Genomic DNA, 18,810 nt, shown 5'->3' on the forward strand with positions numbered 1-18,810 from the left:
AATTAGGACAAGCCATAAAAACAGACATCTACTTTAGCATTGAGGATTTCTGTCTCCTTGTTCACATTTATATTTGAGACCTTGCCAAAGCACCCCATGGATATGCTTACCAGAACTTATTCCAGAGGGAAATGTAGCAGGCAAGTTTCCTCAGCATTTATGAAATGAACCACACTAGTTCTCTCAAGAGGGTTCTCACACAGAATTCTGGCTCCCAAACAATTATTTTCCAACCATGACAGTAATCTCATGAATAACACAAAAATTTCATGATGGCAACAGAAAGTAGGAATGAAAACACATGGGGCTCAGGGTCAAAAGACTTTGGGAGGCCAAGCACAGTGGCTCATGCCTATAATCTCAGTACTTTGGAAAGCTGAGGCGGGTGGAGCATTTGAGGTCAGGAGTTGGAGACCAGTCTGGCCAATATGGTGAAACCCCTTCTCTACTAAAAATAAAAAATTAGCTGGGCATGGTGGTATGTGCCTGTAATCCCAAGCTAAGACAGGAGAATCGCTTGAACCCAGGAGACAGAGGGCTGCAGTGAACTGAGATCGCGCCACTGCACTCCAGCTTGGGCAATAGAGCAAGACTCTGTCTCAAAAAAAAAAAAAAGAAAGAAAGAAAGAAATAACTGAGAGCTCCAAATGTAGCATGGAGCAAGGACCTTCTAGAAATTGCCACAGGCAATCATCTCCCCACTGCATGGCTACAGAGCTTCCCTGTTACACTCACAACACCACCATCTGAAGTTTCCTACCAGCTTTGGGCAAAGAGGTACACCTGAAAGTTTACAGGGGCTGCCTGCTGTAAGGTTTCAGAGTCATCAGATATGGACAAGGCATAAAGAATTGCTTTATATACACAGCACCTGGATAACATTTGCCCCATGATCCACTGATGAGCAATTACTTGGCTTACGTGGGATCTATTTCATAGTTTAAATTTCCTTAAAAGAATCAATAACAGAGTCTTGCATAGAACATTCAGAGGGCCTCTCAGTTAGTCTTTGCCTCCAACATCCCCCTGTTCAAATCATTTCTTCATGTTGCCACTAAAGTGATCTATGGGAAGGGGAGAGACAGATGTAAGTCAAGTCAAGTCGGTGGAAGGGCCATATAAGCTTATTTCCTCCGCCTCCTATTTTCAGCGTAAGTACAGCAAATGACTTTTTAAAGGGGTGAAAACACAAGAACAAACAGTATGAGAGTGAATATAGCAGTGGGCAAGAGAGTGCAATAATTTTCTAGAAAGTGAATAAAGGATTAATAACTGACCAAGAAGAGCATAAGAAACTACCCCTCAAGTGCCTGCAAAGGGAGACAGTGAAGAGGGAGACAGTGAAGAGAAACAAGCTGATTTGCCTTGCAAAATCCCACAAGGGCTCAGAGGCACAGAGAAGACTGAGAGGTGGGTTAGTTGAAAGACTGTCAAGTTCCCACACATACACACACACCCTGCCCAACCAAGTAAATACATACACACATATATGCATATACCAGAAGAAACCAGATGTTTATTCTCTGGATAAATAAAAATGACAATTTTTTTAATTCAATAGCACCAGGCACCATGGAGATGTATGAAACAAAAAAAACAGATTTTGAGTTAAAAAAAAAAAAAAAGACAGTCTCACTTTGTCGCCCAGGCTGGAGTGCAGTGGTGTGATTTTGGCTCACTACAACCTCCGCCTTCCGGGTTCAAGTGATTCTCCTGCCTCAACCTCTCAAGTAGCTCGGATTTCAGGTGTGAGCCACTATGCTCAGCTAATTTTTGTGTTTTTAGTAGAGATGGGGTCTCACCATGTTGGCCAGGCTGGTCTCAAACTCCTGGCTTCAAGTGATCCACCGCCTCGGCCTCTGAAAGTGCTAGGATTGCAGGCTTGACCCACCGCGCCTGTACTAAAATCTTTATGCTGAATTTACCCTGGTGCTCTTTAACCTAGGATAGGAGAACTAAGCTCTTTACCCTAGTACTATTTTTAAAACGCACAGCTTTCGGGAAAGTTTTTACCCTGAAAGAGAGAAGCCAAAGTAAATGAGGGGTTGGAGGGAGAGAAAACCAAAGCAAAGGAAAACAACGCAGAGAGCACAGAAGTATTTCCAAAACTCTACAAAATAATATTGTCAGAGATATAGGAGAAGGTGGTATATCCATGAAGCACCAACAGGATGCTGTAAAGAAAAAAAAAAAAAAAGGAACAGAGTACAGAAATTGCTTTTAAAAAATTAAAAGTAGGAGAGCCAAAATAAAAAGTTTCATAGGAAGGCTGGTGAATAGAGTTGAGGAAATCACCCAAAAGGTTTAAAAAAAAAAAAAATGAGATGAAAAATAGAAGATAAAAGATAAGAGAATTGGAGAGTCAATCCAGAATATTTCATAAAGAAAGAAAAAATAAACGATAGTGAAAAAAATATTAAAAAATAATTCAAGCAACTTTCCAAGAACTATAGGATATGGATCTCCAAGAATGAAAATATCCACCAATGGGCTTTTGATTTACAATAAGTTGGGTTTTTTTTCAGTGCCAAGCTTTATCATCATGAAATCTTAGAACACTTGGTGATAAAAGGCTTTTCTAAGAGCATCAAAAGAGAAAAAGCAAAGTTGAAGTCAAATTAACACAGGACTTCTCAACAGCAACAGTGGATGCTGGAAAATAATAAAGCAATATTGTCAAAATTCTGAGTGAAACTAGAATTTATAGCCAGCCAAACTAGGAATCAAGCATAAAAGAAGAATAAGGACATTTTCAGACCAGCAAACCCAGAAAGAGCATAACATAGCTGCCCAAAAATAGTGGATCTAATATTGGTGAAAAGTCCTGGAAGACAACCGTGCAACTGGCCAAGAAAGCAGCCTGTTCAGCAGGCTCTCAGCGGGAGGTCATCAAGGAAAAGAAGAAACTGGAGTGAGTGAGCACATGGAAATTATTATTGACAGCTACGGAACAAAACATTGGAGCATTTAGAAGAAATATTAACAGTGTCATAGATATCTAGTAAATGAAAAATAAGGCAACTTTTAATACTCAGCAAAAGTTATACTAGAAAAGAAGCACAATTATACTATTTGACTTGATAGTGAATAATAGTTGTGTAGTAACATGTAAACATTAACTTCTAATTTTACTTTTTTAAAGTGTGATATAAGCATGTCAAGAAACTGATGAAACTGAATGAGGCAGAAAGATAACTAAATTCTTACCTACTATGCCTATAATCCCAGCACTTTGGGAGGCTGAGGCAGGAGGATCACTTGTGGCCAGGAGTTCGAGACCAGCCATGGCCAACATGGTGAACCCCAACTCTACTAAAAATACAAAAAAAAAAAATTAACCAGGCATGGTGGTGCATGCCTATAATCCCAGCTACTCAGGAAGCTGAGGCATGAGAATCCTCTGAACCTGGGAGGCAAAGGTTGCAGTCAGCCGAGACCGCACCACTGCACTCCAGCCTGAGCAACACCAAAAACAAAAAAGTCATGATCAAGTCTAAAGTCGCAAGAAATAGCAGTTTACCAATATTATTTAGAAAGTAGATGTAAATACCAGGAGTACAGCTGGAAGAGCTAAAGGTGGTCACCTATAGAGAATGGGACTTGGAGGTAGGAGTAGTTAGAACAGAGGTTTATGAGAATTATTCAAATTTTACAATTAGATGGATTTAGTCTGTTATTATTTATTATTATATATTTATATCATATATCTTTAATATTATAAAATATATTTAAAATAATATATTTTAAGATTAGGAAGACATGAAGGAGGCAGAGAGAGGAGGGCAGGAAGGAAGGACAATGTCTTGACCCTGTACCTTTCCAAACACATTGGGATTGCTCACAGAGCTGCATTTTTCCATTAGCCTGCTGAACCACCTTCTGGGTTACAAAGAGTTGTTTTAGGCATTTCTGAAAATAAGCACACATAAGGAGAATACTTCTTTAGAAACATATATGTACAACTAAAATGTGATGTATAATATAGAATTACAACTGATAATTCACTAAGGAGTTCAAAGATTCCACATTGTAAAAGCCAACACCACAATAATCACTATTATTTATTAACTAAACACTATGTAACGAACAGTGCTGAGCATTTTACATATATTATTTCTCCTGCTCTATGGAGTTCAACAACTCCATAATTAAAAGTAGGATAGCCAAAATAAAAAGTTTTATAGGAAGGTTGGTGAACAGAGTTGAGGAAATCACCCAAAAGGTTAAAAAAAAAAAAAAAAACAGTGAGATGAAAAATAGAAGATAAAAGATAAGAGAATTGGAGAGACAATCCAAATATTTCATAAAGAAAAAATAAATGATAGTCAAAAAAATTATTAAAAATAATTCAAGCAACTTTCCAAGAACTATAGGATATGGATCTCCAAGAATGAAAATATCCACCAATGGGCTTTTGATTTATAATGAGTCTTTTTTTTAATGCCAAGCTTTATCATCATGAAATCATAGAACACTGGTAATAAAAGACTATGGAGTTCAACAACTCCATAGAGCAGGTATTTTTGGCTAGAATAAAATCTTTTTTTATTCTTCTAGCCTAAAAATCCGTTTAGCCTATACACCATAGGCTGGTGACATCTCCAAAGCCTGCCACAACTGAACTGCCATCTTAAGGTCCCTTTTTGTTAACACCTTCACAGAGTTCTTAAGTAAGTTTACTAAAATTCCATGTGCACAAAAATCTGGGTCCTATCCCTTTGGGCCAATATACAAAGAGCACTTCTGACATTCTTACATCCAACTTCAATCAAAAACCCCTGGGAAAATTAGTAATAAGTGGAAAGAAAAATAACTGATGAAATTTCCTAAAAACATACTGATAAATGGTTAAAACAGAGAAGATTCTGTTTTGCTTCTTCACAACAAGATATTTCCTCTCCCAAATATGACAAACACTGTGTCAGGTTCACAACTGCGCCAAAGGTCATGTTGAGGTCCGGAGGGAGAGGGTGAATGAGCAGAAAGAACACTCGGGGGAGTGGCCGTAGGCAGGTGAATGATTTTATTCAGCAGCAGCTCTCATCAACAGCTTTCTTAACTAGCTCTCTACGCTGTTCACCTTTATTTCAGCTGCTTAATTCCGTGACCCCCACACACAGCTGCATGGCTGGCTCTCCCTTGCCTTCAGGGTCAGCAGCTTAACACTTTCTTTCTCTGGGCACGAGCAAGCCAAGCTGTGTTCTGGCTCCCCTCATCCATCTGCAAAGACGGACAGCTCTGGCTTTCTCTTTCTGCGGGTGCCAGCTCCTGCACAGTGTCAACAGGGCAATTATACCTTTTACAGACAACAGTCGCTTAGAGCCAAGTGATGGCTTTGCAGGTGTTACAGCTATAGTGGTGAGCTTCTCCATGCTGTGTCTACATGGCTGACAACAAGCGGAGTTATACACCTGTGCTCTAGACTCACTGAGTCATGAAGAATGTAAACATCCTACCTCAGCCTATCCTTGACCAAAGCACAGCCATGTTCCTTACACTCTGGGTCCCCACAGTTCAGAAAGAAGTCTCTCTGACAGGCAACGTTTTGGTATTTTGTTTTTCTTCCTTGATGTTATGTCACATAATTGGCATTGCTGTCAATGAATCATGGTTTTTAGTTACTCAAGGTAGAACAACTAACTGGAAAGCAGGGTTTCCCAATCTTGGCACTATGGGCATTTGGCAGCCGATAATTCATTGTTGTGGGAGCTGTTCTGTGCATTGTAGGATGTTTAGCAGTAACCCAGGCCTTCACCCACGAGATGCTCTCCCCCTGAGTTGTAACAATCAAATGTCTTTAGATATTGCCAAATGACCCTTGATGAGTAAAATCACCCCAAGTTGAGAACCATTAGTATAAAATAATATTCCTAAAATGGCCTGCTCATCAGTAGTTCAATGACCTCTTCACAGACTCATTTCTTCAGAATCCCACAGTTACCACAAAGCTGATCACAGCAAGGTTTAGCAGGCACTTCTGTTCTGTGGGTGCAGGGGTGCTCTTTCCTAGATTAGATCTACTTACCACTTTAATCAGCAACTTAATATGGAGCTCCTGGAGGATGAATTCTGAAAGTCTCCATGGCTATGCAAGCCCTTGTTGTGGAACACCCTCCAGATGATCAGTGAGGACCACATGAAGACACACGCTTACTCTACAGGGGAAAGACCTCGCTTCGTGTCTTCACCACTCTCTAAGCTATTTGACTTCTAACTAATCATGGCAAAAAATGCTCTCCTTAACATCGTAGAGCAGCTTCCATTATCCCCTGTCCAGGTTCTTCAGTGATGCTGGGGTGACGTTCCAGCTGGTATAACAATTGCTAAGGAGTATCTTGCCAACACCATCATGAGCCCACAGATGGAGCCACGAACCTTGCTGCCACCAGTTACCAGAAAGGATAAGAGGAAGGAAAAGGGAAATCCTAAAGGGTGGGACAGCAAAAACTCCAATCAGCAGTAGGGGGTGAAAAAGAAAGGAGTGTTAATAACCTGGTCCAGGTTTGAGGCCACCAGTGCCCCCTAATTATCTCAGTGGGACTCCCCGGCCATTCCCTATCCTCCAAACCCATATCCAACAATAAAGCACGCATCAAAACACCTGCTCTAAAACATTGACTTCCAACTGCATATGAGTTCAGATAACTAAAATTTATATTTATAATATTTTATTATTCTTCTAGTAAAATAGCAAAGCACAGAAAAAAGGCATACACTGAATAAGTAATTTTGCCTACATTGAGAATGTATGACTTTTCTAGTTCAAAGTTTTTGAACTGAAACATTGATTCCTTCAAAGATTCTTCACTGGATTTGATAAATGCAAAAACATGTTATTGATATTTAATGTGCCCAAAAGATCTATGTCAGACTCCTAAGATCTTAAAACTATGATAAATAAGAGATACCTAAATGTAATAAATGTACTTAACCAAGAAAAAAACAACAAGAAAGGCTTAAGGTAAATATTTAAAAGACCATCATATAGAGGAATAATTCAACTTTTCCTAAGAGACCCCAAAGGACAGATCACATCATCACACAGATGGAAATGATGACAGCAAGAGATCCTTAGGCTAAGAGGAAGCATACCATAATAAGTATAATTTCATTATATTTTTAACTTTTACCTGTTTGTAAAGATAAAATGGTTATTCTCATTTTCACTTTTTTAATTAATCCCAATTCAACAGTTTCTCATATATTTGGGGGGTATCTTCTTTCTTTTACAAAGTGGCTCTATTCGGGCCGGGCGCGGTGGCTCACGCCTGTAATCCCAGCACTTTGGGAGGCGAGGCAGGCGGATCGAGGTCAAGTCGAGACCATCCTGGCTAACACAGTGAAACCCGTCTCTACTAAAAAAAATACAAAAAAACTAGCGAGGCGAGGGTGGCTGAGCGCCTGTAGTCCCAGCTACTTTCGAGAGGTGAGGAAGGAGAATGCGTAAACCGGGAGATGGAGCTTGCAGTGAGCTGAGATCGGCCACTGCACTCCAGCCTGGGTGACAGAGTGAGACTCCGTCTCAAAAAAAAAAAAAAAAAAAAAAAAAAAAAGGTGGCTCTATTCATATCCTTTAATTATTCATTTTTTTTTTACCAGGAATGCATCATTTTCTCATTGATGGGTAAGAGCAGCTAAGCAACTTTTTCCTTACATTTGCGACTAAGTTGTCTCAGCTTCTCTAGACAAGGGATCTTCAGTTTTTTTCTCTTTACCTACCTGCCCTTTTGAGGCAACATTTTCTTTCCAGTCTCTGTCCATTGCATGAGGTGCCTTGCAAAAATGGAGAGCAGAGTTACTTGCTTCAGAAATTCCTTTGCTGGGGGTTTTCGGTGGTTCTTTGCAGGATCCTACAAGAAAGACATTTATCTTTGAATTTGGTTTTTAAAACAAGATAATCAATTTGATTGTAGGACTGGCCATGGCATCTTTCACAGTAGGACAGAGTGAGAAAGTCCAAGCTCTCATCACTCCAAAGTCCATTGCAGAGAGCAGAACAGAATTTTATCCAGACTGCTGACTTCATAAGGTTGTCACTCAATGAGAAAGCTGCCTCAGTGGTCTCTAGAGCAGGGAAGAGGTGCCAAGATTAAAGACCTGACTTCATCTGCAGCGGCAGCAGTGTAAATGCTTTATCTCTGTATGGAAAAAAAAACAGATTTGCACATTTGAAGAATGGATAGAAACAGTTCCATAGTTTTAAATGATAGTGGAAAGAGTATCCGGTTTGCCTGAGCTATGGTCATCCTGCAAGGAAAGCATTATGGGATGCTTGCTTTGCCAGCATTGACATTCACTGCATAATCATGAGCAAATCACTCTGCCTCTCTCCCCCTTTCTATTGCAGAAAGATGTTTTAAAGATAGTTTAAGATGGCATTAGTGAAATACTTTCTAAGTTAAAGTAATAGAAGAGTTAGTGTTTCTTGCATCAATATTATTCCTACCTATTCTCTTCTCAAGATTGAGAAAGCCCTTTACCAGACTTTCAACTGCACTGGAAACCTGTCAAGTCATTCTCTAAAACTAAATATCTGCCATATCACTTGTTCATCACAGGAGCCAAGGGACCATTGGAAAATCTTGGCCTTTTGCTATGTGACAATCTCTTCTTCATTTGGACAACCATGGGCTTGATAAACTCTCACTAATGTTCCTAGAGCCTAGTACCTCAAGTACTGAGACATTCAAAATTTAAGCAATATAGATTACATTTAGGGAGAAGAAGGATAAAAATATGAAATGTTGATCAAAGTTTTAGATCTTGCTCTTTGTCCTGAGAAATTATGCATGCTTGCTTTCTCGTGGTATTTGTAAAAGAGTACAGGGAAGAAAAAGCCAGCTCTGAGAACTTCAAATGAGAAAGAAAAAGTTGCAGTCAGAGGCTAGTACTGACAATCACCCCAGTTATAAACAAAGAAGTCAGGTCCACCAGCCTAAGAAAGAAGGGACCTCTCAGGTTCTGTCCACAGAGCATGACTGAAAATAAACCTCTCCATAAATGTCCCTTTGGAATGGGAGGATCTTCAGTATCTGCTCTTCCAAAACAAAAAGAAAGAAACCCCACTAGCAAAGCACTGAGAAACCAATAGATCTGATTAATCCCTAGTATTAACTTAAGTAGAAAAATAAAATGGCCTTTCTTGTAAAATCCTTTTGGTTAATATCTGATTTCTGAATTTCTCACACAATGCCATACTTTTTTTAAAAATCAATAAATTAATTTAGAGCCTCGAAAGAAAAAGGGAGCCCCTAATTTTAGCCAGAAATTCTTCCAAAAACAATCAGCATCAAAACTGTCCCTCAATTGCACTGAGATACAAAAGATTTCTTTTAGAAGATAGTCATAACAATGACCTTTTTCACAACCCCTTATCTCCTACTGCTTCCCTCCTTGGTTATTAAATATTTTCAATTATTAAATACTTTCAGTATTAATGCCTGTCGTCACATGGGAACTTCATTGGTTTGAAAAAAATCTGGGCTCCCTTTCAATCGGCAGACTGCAATGCATCATTGTGTCTGATGTCATTGAAAAGAGCTGGCACTTCTATTAACATTTGTCTTAATAAATATGCTGATAGTCAAAAGAATTATGTTGCCTATGATTCTCAAAAGAGAGAATGGGCATTACATCAGCTAATGATAGGTGACAAATTTTGCTTCTGAAGGATGGGAATGAAAATGGCTGTGCCCAAATGAGAATTACATATTTCAGAGAGAGAGTTTGTGTTTCGGGGCTCTGGCAGGTTGATCACGGATCCTGCCCATCACACTGGTGGTTTGGAGCCCACTCCCCCATCTCTGCCGCATCATAGACTGTCTCTCACTCTCCTTTCCTTCCCTTTTCTTCACTTTTCCTACTAATTTTGGAGGTTCTTCTTTCTTCTTTCTTTCTCCTCTTCCTCCTCCTCCTCCTCTGTCTCCTTCTCCTCTCTTCTCTCTTTTTGTCTCTCTCCCCTCATCCATCCCCTCATCCCTCTCTCTTGCTTCCTTCCTCTTACTTTCTCTTCCTCTCATTCTCTCCTGCTTGTGTCTTTTCCTTCTATTTCACATCTGATTATTCCATTACTAACGCATAATTTTTTCTTAATCTGTATACCAGGAACCTTACTAGTCATTAAAATTCTATACTTTGCAAAACAAAAGCACATATATATGTGTGTATATACATATACATATATACATACACATTCATACAGTCTTTTCAAAAGCAATCAACTAACCAATGCAAGTCTTGAAAACATATTAAAATTAAGCTAAATTTGGCCTGAGGATGTAGGATGAGTCCCTACATCTTAAATTGCAACCTAACTTGGGATGTAAACTAACTGAAAGCTTAACTTAGCTGAGTCTCCGCCAATCACAGAAGCTGAGCTTCAGTCAATCACAGGTGGCCAACTAATCAGACCACGTGCAAATAAGGCAAACTGAGCTGTAGCCAATCAGGCCGGCTTCTACTCACTCCCAATTCCTGTCCATAAATGCTGCTCGCCCCCACATGGCGGAGTGGTTCTCTGGTTGCCCATTGGCCAATGGTTCTTTGCACAACTAACTTTGTTAAATTTAATTTGTCTAAAGTTTTGGGTTTTTTTTTTTAACACATACAGTACCTTTCCTTTGTTTTTGTGTCATTTCTCCCCACCTTGGAAATTTCTTATTCAAAGGGAGAAAAAGAGAAAAGAGTTGACTCAATGTGGCACTCCTTAGTTCTACAAGACAAAGAATCTCTCAGGAACGTATCTTTTATTCACGTTGTGTAACTGGGCTGTGGCATTTGGGGCTCCTCACCTAGAGTCCAGGTTTCTTTCTCAGGCGTTGTCTTCAGCACTGATCCGGAAGCTTCTGGGAGGTAGGTGGTTGACTGCTCTTCCCCAAAGGAATCAGAGGACAAAGCCCTAGTTTGACTTTGCCTCCACCTTGTGGTAATGGGGCTACTCGCAACAGGAACCTCCGCGGACAACCTCTTCGCAAAGTGACTCTTAAAGTCAGAATACGTAGCATTAACTGAATCAAATACCTGTTTAACAACAAAAACAGCTGTAACTCCACTGGCCTCAGTGATGCAAAAGTAAAAATTCCCTAGAAGAGACTTCAGATGACTCATCTAGTACAACACCAATAAAATATATATAATGAGATTTTTTAATTTTTGTAACCTGGATGTTATTTTATATATTTATATACATTTTTGTATATAGTTATACATTAAATGTTATATTTTACAGTTATATATTATATAAACATAAATATGTTATCTTGTATATATTTATATTTATATATGAAATATGTTCATATTTTATATATTTTTATATTAATATATATAAAAGTTATATTTTATATTTATATTTATAAAACATGTTATTTTTACATGTATTTATATATAAACATGTTACATTTTTATATACTTATGTGTAAACTGTTACATTTTATATATATTTATGTGTAAAATATGTTATATTTTTATGTTTATATGTGAAATCTATTATTTTATATATAAAATAGATATACATTTTTTCTATCTAAAAAACAACAAAATGCTACTACTTACTTAGAGCCTCTGCTGAAGGGTCTGTAGGTATACCAAAGTAGTTTAGGGAGTAATTACATTTATAAATATTACCATCACATATCAGTGTAAAATATGACATATGATACAACACTATGTACTGAACATGCAAGATGTTTGTATGAAATAATAAAATTTCAAATCTGGATATAAACAGCAATTTTCTAGTCCAAACCCTTCATTTCACAGATGGGGAAGCTGAGGCCTAGAGAAAGTAAGTGATTTGCTCATCTGTCCATCCTCTCTAAGAAACACTAGGAGTTTGATATTTATAGAGCCTGTAGTAGTGAACCATCCCATGTAGCCATGTGAAATTAAAATGTAAGTGACAAACTAGAAATGAATTATCGTTTAACAAAATGACAGACAACTTACATTAAAATCCTAGTCATAAAGAGCTCTCATAGAAATTGACAAGTTTACCAACTCAATAGAAAAACTGGGGCATAGTACATTAAAAAGGCAATTCATAAAAGAGATATATAAATGCCCAAAAGATATTTAATCTCACTAGCAATCAAAGAAATGCAAATTTAAAAGAGCAATGAGATGTTAGCAATAATTTTTTTGTGACAATCCCTGGTGTTGAAGGTGCCAAAAACAAACACTGGCATGCACTGCTCGTGGGGGTTAAATTAGTATCTGGAAAGGACTTTTGGACAATGTCCTTTCAAAAGCCCTCAAATATGTGCATAACTTCTACTGACCCAGCAATATCACCTCTAAGAATTTAAAAAAGAAATCAGCTGGCCATGGCGGCTCATGCCTGTAATCCTAGCTCTTTGTGAGGCTGAGGCAGGCAGATTGCTTGAGCCCAGGTGTTCGGGACCAGCCTTGGCAACAAGGCAAAACCCTGTCTCTACAAAAAGTACAAGAATGAGTCAAGCATGGTGGCGTGCACTTGAATTGCCAGCTACTTGACGGGGCTGAGGTAGGAGGATTGCTCGCTGCAGTGAGCCACATTGGCGCCACTGCACTCCAGCCTGGGCGACAAAGTGAGACCCTCTCTCAAAGTAAAAAAAAAAAAAAAAAAAAGAAAAGAAAAGAAAGAAAAAAAAATCTAAGATACGAACCAAGATGGAGAAAACATCCAGCATTTACTGACTGCTTACTATGTATGAACCCATATGTAAAGGGTTTTACACATGTTTGTATTTAATCCTAAGAAACATCTGTGAAGCAGATGTTATTTATGCCCATTTTATCAGTGAAGAAACTGAGGCTTAGAGGTCAAGTGAATTGCCCAAGACTACACAGTAAGTGGAGATACCACACCCGAGGCTCACCTGTCTGACCCCAGAGTCCAGGCTCTCAACTGAGAACATGAGGGTATGTACTGCATTTTACATGTTTGTAAGTACAAAAAGATGTGAGACAGACTAAATATTTACCAATGGAGAACTGACTAGGCAAACTAACAGGACATCTCTAAGAGGGACTGCTCTGCTGCCATCAGAAATGGCATACATTAGGAAAATGTAAACTAAACCACACCAAAGCACCACTTCACACTCAAGAGGATGGTTAGAATTTTTTTAATGGAAACTAATAAGCATTGGTAAGGATGCAAAGAAACTGGAAGCTTTTTACATTGCAAGTGTACAGAATGTGAAAGGATGCAGTCACTGTGGAAGATTAGTTTGGTGATCCCTCAAAAAGATAAACCTAGAATTACCACATGACCCAGCAAGTCCACTCGTAGGTATATGTACTCAAATTCATGTGCACATATGTTCATAGTAGCGCTAATCACACTAAGAAGGTGCAGACAGCCCAAACGCTCATCAACAGATGAACGCGTAGACAAATCATGGGACGTATCTACATATGCAAGTGATCTACATATCACTCCCAAGAGGAATGAGTAGCTGATACATGTCATAATGTGCATAAGCCTTGAAAGCATTATGCTAAGTGAAAGAAGCTAGACAGGAAAGGTCACATATCGTATGATTCCATCTATAGGAAACAGTCAGCCTAAGAAAATCCACAGGGAGAGAACACAGATTGGTCATTGTCAGAGATTAGGGGAGGAGGAAATGGGGAGCAACTGCTTAATGGGTATGGAGTTTTCTTTTGAGGTGATGAAAACGTTTTGGAACAAGAGAGAAGTGGTGGTTCCAGAACATTGGGAATACACTAAAACCACTGAATTGGTGTCTTAAAAGGTTATTTCTGGCCGGGTGCAGTGGCTCACACCTGTAATCCCAACACTTTGGGAGACTGAGGCAGGTAAATCACCTGAGCTCAGGAGTTCGAGACCAGCCTAACCAATATGATGAAACCCCATCTCTGCTAAAAACACAAAAATTAGCCAGGCATGGTGGCATGCACCTGTAATCCCAGCTACTTGGGAGGCTGAGACAAGAGAATCACTTGAACCTAGGAGGCAGAGGTTGCAGTGAGCCGAGATGGCACCATTGCACTCCAGCCTGGGCAACAAGAGCAAAACTCCGTCTCAAAAAAAAAAAAAAAAGTTATTTTTAACATGAGAATTTCACTTCAATAAAAGAAATCTTTTTTAAAATGGTAACATAGGATAATAGTGAATGAAACATGCAAATGCTCACAATATATTGCTAGCTGTAAAACAGGGACTATAAAACAGAATTCCAATACAGTCCCACTTCCTAGATCTAAATGAAAGATAGGAAAGGAATATGCTAGAATGTTGAAGCAGTAAGCTTTGATTCAGTTTGGGTTTTTTACTAAGCATATGTGAGGGCACTGGCCCACCCTGCCTGCAGCCCCCAGGGGGCAAGGCCAGCTCTCTCTCCACTGCTGCTCTGTGCTCTCCCCACCAACTGACCGAAGAGAACGTCTTTCCCAGGAGACAGGCCGTTGTAAAGAGTGTTGTTGGGGGTCAGTTTTTCTGTCTTACAGCTGTTTGTTTTTGAGTAGGAATGGGAAAGATGAAAAGAGGCTGCACGTGTCAATCAGGCATCTCAATCTCAGAAGCCCAGACTAGAGGGCAGCAGGTAAGGTGATGAGTAACGCCAGCTTGGATGAGAGCGTGACCCACTCTGGCCTTCTTTTTTGTTTTGCTTTGTTATTTTGAGGCAGTCTCACTCTGTCACCCAGGCTGGAGTGTAGCAGCACGATCATGGCTCACCGCAGCCTCGATGTCCCAGAGCTCAAGCGATCCTCCTGCCTCAGGCTCACCAGTAGCTGGGACTACAGGTGTGCACCACCATGCCTGGCTAATTTTTGTATTTTTTGGAGAGACGGGGTTTCACTATGTTGCCCAGGCTGGTCTTTAACTCCTGGGCTCAAGCAATCCTCCTACCTAAGCCCCCCAAGGTGCTAGGATTACAAGCATGAGCCCCTTCACAGGGCCACTTGGACTTTCATTTCCCCACTGTTTTTATTTCTCTCCACTAAGAAAAAAGCCACAGTACCAGCTCAGAGGCTATGGGGTCTTGGCCCCAGAAACTGAGGGAATCTCTCAAACTTTAATGTTCGTGTTTTAGCCGCAGCAAGAACACATTGAGACACATTGTCTCATTTCTTAGAAGATGTTAGAAATTTAGACTTTTCATATGAATTTTCCCACTTTTTAAAGTGTTCAACTGATTGTAATTTTTAGAAAAGACTGGAGGACTGAACAGAGCATGTCTGTGGGCCACATTCAGTAGGCTATGTTTGCAACGGCTCCACTATGTCCAGGTAGCCCTTTCCCTCACAGGTACCAAGAAAGGGAGGAGACACCATATTGGAAGATAGACTTAGTTTGCAGAAAACATGGCAGAGGACAGAGACACTTGCTCAAAGGTTTCCTTGGAGCAAAATTCCAAGGAAATTCCAAACTTTAAATGTACATTTAAAAAATTCTGTGTTTAAAAGAGGAAATTAAAGAATAAAAATTTGATGCTATGTCAGCTATGTCCGTGAAAACTATTGAGAAATTGCATATTGACAATATCCTACTGCCTTAGCAGGTCTGAGTTTCTGTGACTCATCTACCATCACTCTGTCCACGCTGAATGTTTCCCACGTGGGATGTTCATCCCCAGTTCTCTGCCAGGGAACTCCCAGCCACCTTCACACCTGGGTTCAGCCATCAACTCTTTCAGGAAGGTGTCTCTGACTTTCCCTTCCTCCCTATTCCAAACTAGGTTAGGCAGCCAATGGTAGCTAAATAATTGTCCCCAGAGATATCCAGATCCTAATCCCTGGAACTTGTAAATGTTACTTCATATGCCAAAGGGACTATGCAGACTTAAGTTCAGGATGAAGTTAAGTTGAGGTAAGGAGACTGTTGTGAATTTTCAGGATGAGTCCTAAATGCAATCACATGTATCCTTGTAAGAGGAAGGCAGAGGGAGATGTGACTGCACACAGAAGAGGAGAAGCAATGTGACCACAAAGGCAGAGACCAGAGTGATAGGGCCACAGGCCAAGAAATGCTGGCAGGTACCAGAAACTGGAAGAGGAAAGGAATGGATTCTCCCCTCGAGCCTCTGGAGGAGGCCAGGCCCTGCTGACCCCTCAGCTTCTGCCCAGTGAAACTGAGTTTGGACTTCTGGCCTCCGTAACTAGAAGAGAATACGTGTATTTAAGCCACCAAGTTTGTGGTAATTTGCTGCAGCAGCCCTAGGAACAAATACTAAGCCCTCCCTGTGCTTCCACACCCACAGTGCATGCTCCAGCATGACCACCCTGTGTTAATAACATTTATCAAACACTTAATCCATGCCAAGCACTGGGATATATGATTTAGAGGGAGTGTTTATTTTAGTTTCATCACAACCCTGTGAAATAGGTACTAGTATTATTTCCCCCATTCTACAGAGTTGGAAGAAATATCTTAATGGTATTAAGTAATTTAAGCAAGGATATAGAGCTAATAGGCAGCTGTATACTGCATACAGCTGTATAGATCATTTTCTCTATGGATGGCACCCTCTAGAATATGCAGTGCACAACCTTCACAACCAACCAGAGCAACCCTGCCACGGTTTGAACTCTGACAAATCAATCTAATCCCTATGCTAAAAAGCAGGTCTGCTCATATTCCACTTTTTTACTTTCTCTCCTGCTATATCATATACTCCTTAAGACCAGGGACTTTGACTTTTATCTTACTATCCTTGGGACATTGGTATCTAGGAACCCCGTAATGAATAAATAGATGAATCTCTTCCCCTAGAGGCAATTAGTACTAAAAAGGGACAAGGGATTTGAGAAAGAATCCAGAGGCAAGGAAATAAGATGTTTTTATCCTTTCCCACTAAGGAGAACAATTCTCAGGCCAGGCACAGTGGCTCACGCCTATAATCCCAGCACTTGGGGAGGCCAAGGCAGGCAGATTGCTTGAGCTCAGGAGTTCGATACTAGCCTCGACAACGTGGTGAAACTCCATCTGAACAAAAATACAAAAATTAGCCGGGCATGGTGGTGTGTGCCGATAGTCCCAGCTGCTCAGGAGGCTGAGGTGGGAGGATGGCTTGAGCCCAGGAGGCAGAGATTGCAGTGAGCCAAGATCATGCCACAGCACTCCAGCCTGGGCAATAGAGATAGACCTTGTCTCGTTAAAAAAAAAAAAAAAAAAGAACAATTCTCAAATTGTACAGAGTAAAACAAACATTTCTGCAGAAATTAGAGAATGAGATAAATGAAACAACAAAAGTGCATCTGGGTTTTTAAAACAAGTTCAAGTCTGTAGGGCCAGATAAATAAAACCCAGAGGAATGACAGCACTTTCAAAACTGATACGTGTTAGTGATCTATGAGCAAAACATGACAAATATGAAAAATACATGCCCCCTGATAGATAAATGTATTATTTTTCATGGTTTTCCAATAGGAGGAGCAAGTAACTAGTAATAAATTTGCTGCCAGTGTCCTAGATAGCACAAGTGAGCGGATCCACGTTAGCCTGAATAAATCACCCTGTGGTGGACTAAAGGGTTTAGTCTCTGGCCTTCTGCTATTCAACTCGTTATCAGCAGCTTAAATGGAGATCTATTTATCAAAATTGTTGATTACTCTAAGTTGAAAATATAATTAAAATACTAAAGGACAGAATAGAATACAGAATAAATCTGGGACAAGGGCCAAAGCAGCAAAATTTAATTCAATCAAGTTGCATGAACAATATTCTTATTTAGATTTTTTTTCTTCATTGCACAGGCATAAGATGGAAGAGAACTGACATGCAGTGAAAAAGATTGACAGTGTTAGGCAGGCCCCCACTAGAATATGGGTGAACAGCACAGTGAAATGATTGTAAAAAATCAGTACAATTTTAGGTCCCATTGACAGAAAAATAGTGTCCAGAACAGGAGCAATCAAAACCCTGTGTCTCTGCACCGCTCAGATAGCATCTGGAGAACCACGTTCAGTCCCAGAACTGTTCTTCAAGAAGGCAGATGGACGAGTCAGGATTCAAACCCTGAGTTCATTTGGAGGAAAGAGACCACAGTGACAGGGGTCAGGGTAAACACAGTAATGGGGCAACACCCCAGCACATCCAATGGTGGAAACCTGGGGTGCTTAGTCTAGAAGAAAGAAGACTCAAAAGGGTCTGGTGCAGTGGCTCACACCTGTAATCCAAGCACTTTGGGGGGCCAATGCAGAGGGGAAATCACTTGAGGCCAGGAGTTCCAGACCAGCCTGGGCAAGTGAGACCCCATCTCTAAAAAAAAAAAATCAAAAAACTAGGTGTGCATGGTGGCACGCACCTGTGGTCCCAGCCACTTGGGAGGCTAAGGTGGGAGCATCGCTTGATCCCAGGAGGTCGAGGATGCAGTGAGCCATGATCATGCCACTGGTGATGGAGTGAGACCCTGTCTCAAATTACAAAAAGAAAAAGAAAAAAGAGGAAAACCCAAAATGAACTGTCTTCAAATATTTAAAGGGATGCAATCTATGAATAAAAGAAAAACATACTTTATATTGCTCCTTATGATACAACCAGGACCCACGAAGGGGTAGATTCAGTTCAGAGAACTTTGAAAGAGAGCACAGTTTGAATATAAAGTAAAATTCTGTCAGTCCCTGCACTAGGGACATATGGTTCATAGTGGTATAGATGAACATTAATAATTATATATTTAATGTCATTTTATAATTTTTTAGTTTTGATGTAAAGTTTTCTTTATAAAAAATTAATTTTAGAAAAATAAATTGTATTTAAATACTCATTTGTTAGTATGAATATTAAAATGTTAAGCAAATAAATGATATAGAGATACGGCAAATCACACAGTGGTATTCCTTCAATGACTGCAGTGAAGGAAA

The 18,810-nt window shown here is 39.8% G+C and overlaps 1 protein-coding gene across 1 annotated transcript in view; it reads right to left on the minus strand.

Moving 5' to 3' along the window:
- Nucleotides 1–18,810, minus strand: part of CDC20B (cell division cycle 20B) — a 60,113-nt gene that overhangs the window by 22,638 nt on the left and 18,665 nt on the right. Inside the window, exons 3-5 of the mRNA XM_017959548.3 lie at nt 10,791–11,019; nt 7,720–7,850; nt 3,816–3,909 (exon numbers count right to left, since the gene is read on the minus strand). Of these exons, the coding sequence (XP_017815037.2) occupies nt 3,816–3,909; nt 7,720–7,850; nt 10,791–11,019 (454 nt within the window). The remainder of the gene's footprint in view (nt 1–3,815; nt 3,910–7,719; nt 7,851–10,790; nt 11,020–18,810) is intronic.

Source organism: Papio anubis, chromosome 5 (genome assembly GCF_008728515.1).
Source record: "Papio anubis isolate 15944 chromosome 5, Panubis1.0, whole genome shotgun sequence".
Lineage (NCBI taxonomy): Eukaryota > Metazoa > Chordata > Mammalia > Primates > Cercopithecidae > Papio > Papio anubis.